Consider the following 1,626-nt stretch of genomic DNA (forward strand, 5'->3'; position numbering starts at 1 on the left):
GGACCAAAGAGCCAGAGCTCAACCCCCGGAAGCACATATAGGTGAGTACATCTCCAGGATGCAGCCCGCAGCAGCTGTTTAATTCCCAGGTACCTCTTCACTTATAAGTAAACAGTGATTTCCAGTGAAAGAAACGTTTTCAATTTGCTTTTGCCTCGCCAGGGAATTGAACCTTCGCTCTTAGTACAATGAATGAGCGATGTCAGCTCTGTCCTGTGTCTGCGGACTCACCAATCTGTGCTTGTGAGTGTTGAGTTTCAGCTATTTTTTCCCGCCTCAACACTTAATTCACTAATGTTGGTCACGGAGCACTGTCATATCAACTTTGGAATCTCTCTTGTGTGTGTACTAAAAATGATGGTTTAAATAGACCACAATATTACTGTAATAAAAATGTTAGGTACGGGAAATTTCTTCAAGCCATATTAATATGATTAAGGGATAAGGAAGTTCATCTTATATACTGATATATATATTTAGTATTTTTCAATTTAGATATTAACTGCAGTCATAAGAATCATGGCAGATTAGATAGCCGGAAATTAGCCGTAATATCTATTTCCTCCAAATCCCCCACGTCCTCCTCCGAAGCCACCACTGAAACCTCTGCCACCGCCGAAACCTCTACCACCGCCGAAGCCTCTACTACCTAGGTAACCGGGATCGGCTTCAGGGTCTGCAACGGGCTCAGGGTTGGCTTCGGCACTCCTCCTTCCACGATATCCTCCATATCCTCCCCCGAAGCCACTTCCATGGGAGCCCCCACCGATGCCTCCTCGAAATCCTCCGAAACCTCCCCTGAAGTGACCGGGTTCGGCATCTGGGGAAGGCTCAGCGTTTGTGGCCACCAAGCACATGGCAGCCAGGAATGCTACAACGATCTGGTGAATGAACACAAGGATGAAATTCTCTGGAGTTTTCATATGATAATATAACAGAAGATTTATCATACATAGGAATATTTACTTATGTTTTTTTTAGATTTTGGTTTAGACTTTATAAAGTGAATAGTATAAAATTCTTATCAAATAGCAGATTACGTCAATCTTTGTACTATGGTGCACCTAGTTGCAAAAACTTCTTTCTAAACAGGAGGATGGGTTGAAATATCAAGATGTGTGGGTTCACGCATTGACAACAAATTTGTGGTATAGTACTGTGAAATGTTTGAATTAGGAAAACAACATTTTAAGCAATGTTGAGGATATAATTCTTGAAATCTAAGATATCATTCAACTTAATCTGCAAACAGGAAACAAGGTAATTTTTCAGAACTTGAGGTTTTGAACTCTATTCCATTTGAACACTTATCTCAAGCAGCAGGGAGCTAAAACAGATTGTTAATTCACTTGTATAGGCAAATATTTAGAAAGTTTAAAAAAAATTGAACATGCGGAATAATTTTTAGTACATAATGTATGAAAATACTCTAAAGAGAAAGTGTTCGAAATTATTTATAAAATATACAACTTTTATAAATAATGTTTCCTTCTATGAATTAGCTAAGAAACAAAGAATATACTCTCAACTTGCGTACTATCAGTTAAATAAAGTACGAGTTGTAGTTTAAATGTTGAGTCAAATGTAACTCACCAGGGTCTTCATATCTATGGTGTGTCTTGGAGT

The 1,626-nt window shown here is 38.7% G+C and overlaps 1 protein-coding gene across 1 annotated transcript; it reads right to left on the reverse strand.

Moving 5' to 3' along the window:
• Positions 1 to 456: 456 nt before the first annotated feature.
• On the reverse strand, positions 457 to 1,626 carry LOC138357859 (ctenidin-1-like). Its single transcript, XM_069315020.1, has 2 exons — positions 1,594 to 1,626; positions 457 to 881 (listed from the first exon to the last, which is right to left on the reverse strand). The coding sequence occupies exons 1-2, from the start codon at positions 1,603 to 1,605 to the stop codon at positions 543 to 545; spliced, it is 351 nt and encodes a 116-aa protein (XP_069171121.1). The 5' UTR covers positions 1,606 to 1,626; the 3' UTR covers positions 457 to 542.

Source organism: Procambarus clarkii, chromosome 80 (genome assembly GCF_040958095.1).
Source record: "Procambarus clarkii isolate CNS0578487 chromosome 80, FALCON_Pclarkii_2.0, whole genome shotgun sequence".
NCBI lineage: Eukaryota > Metazoa > Arthropoda > Malacostraca > Decapoda > Cambaridae > Procambarus > Procambarus clarkii.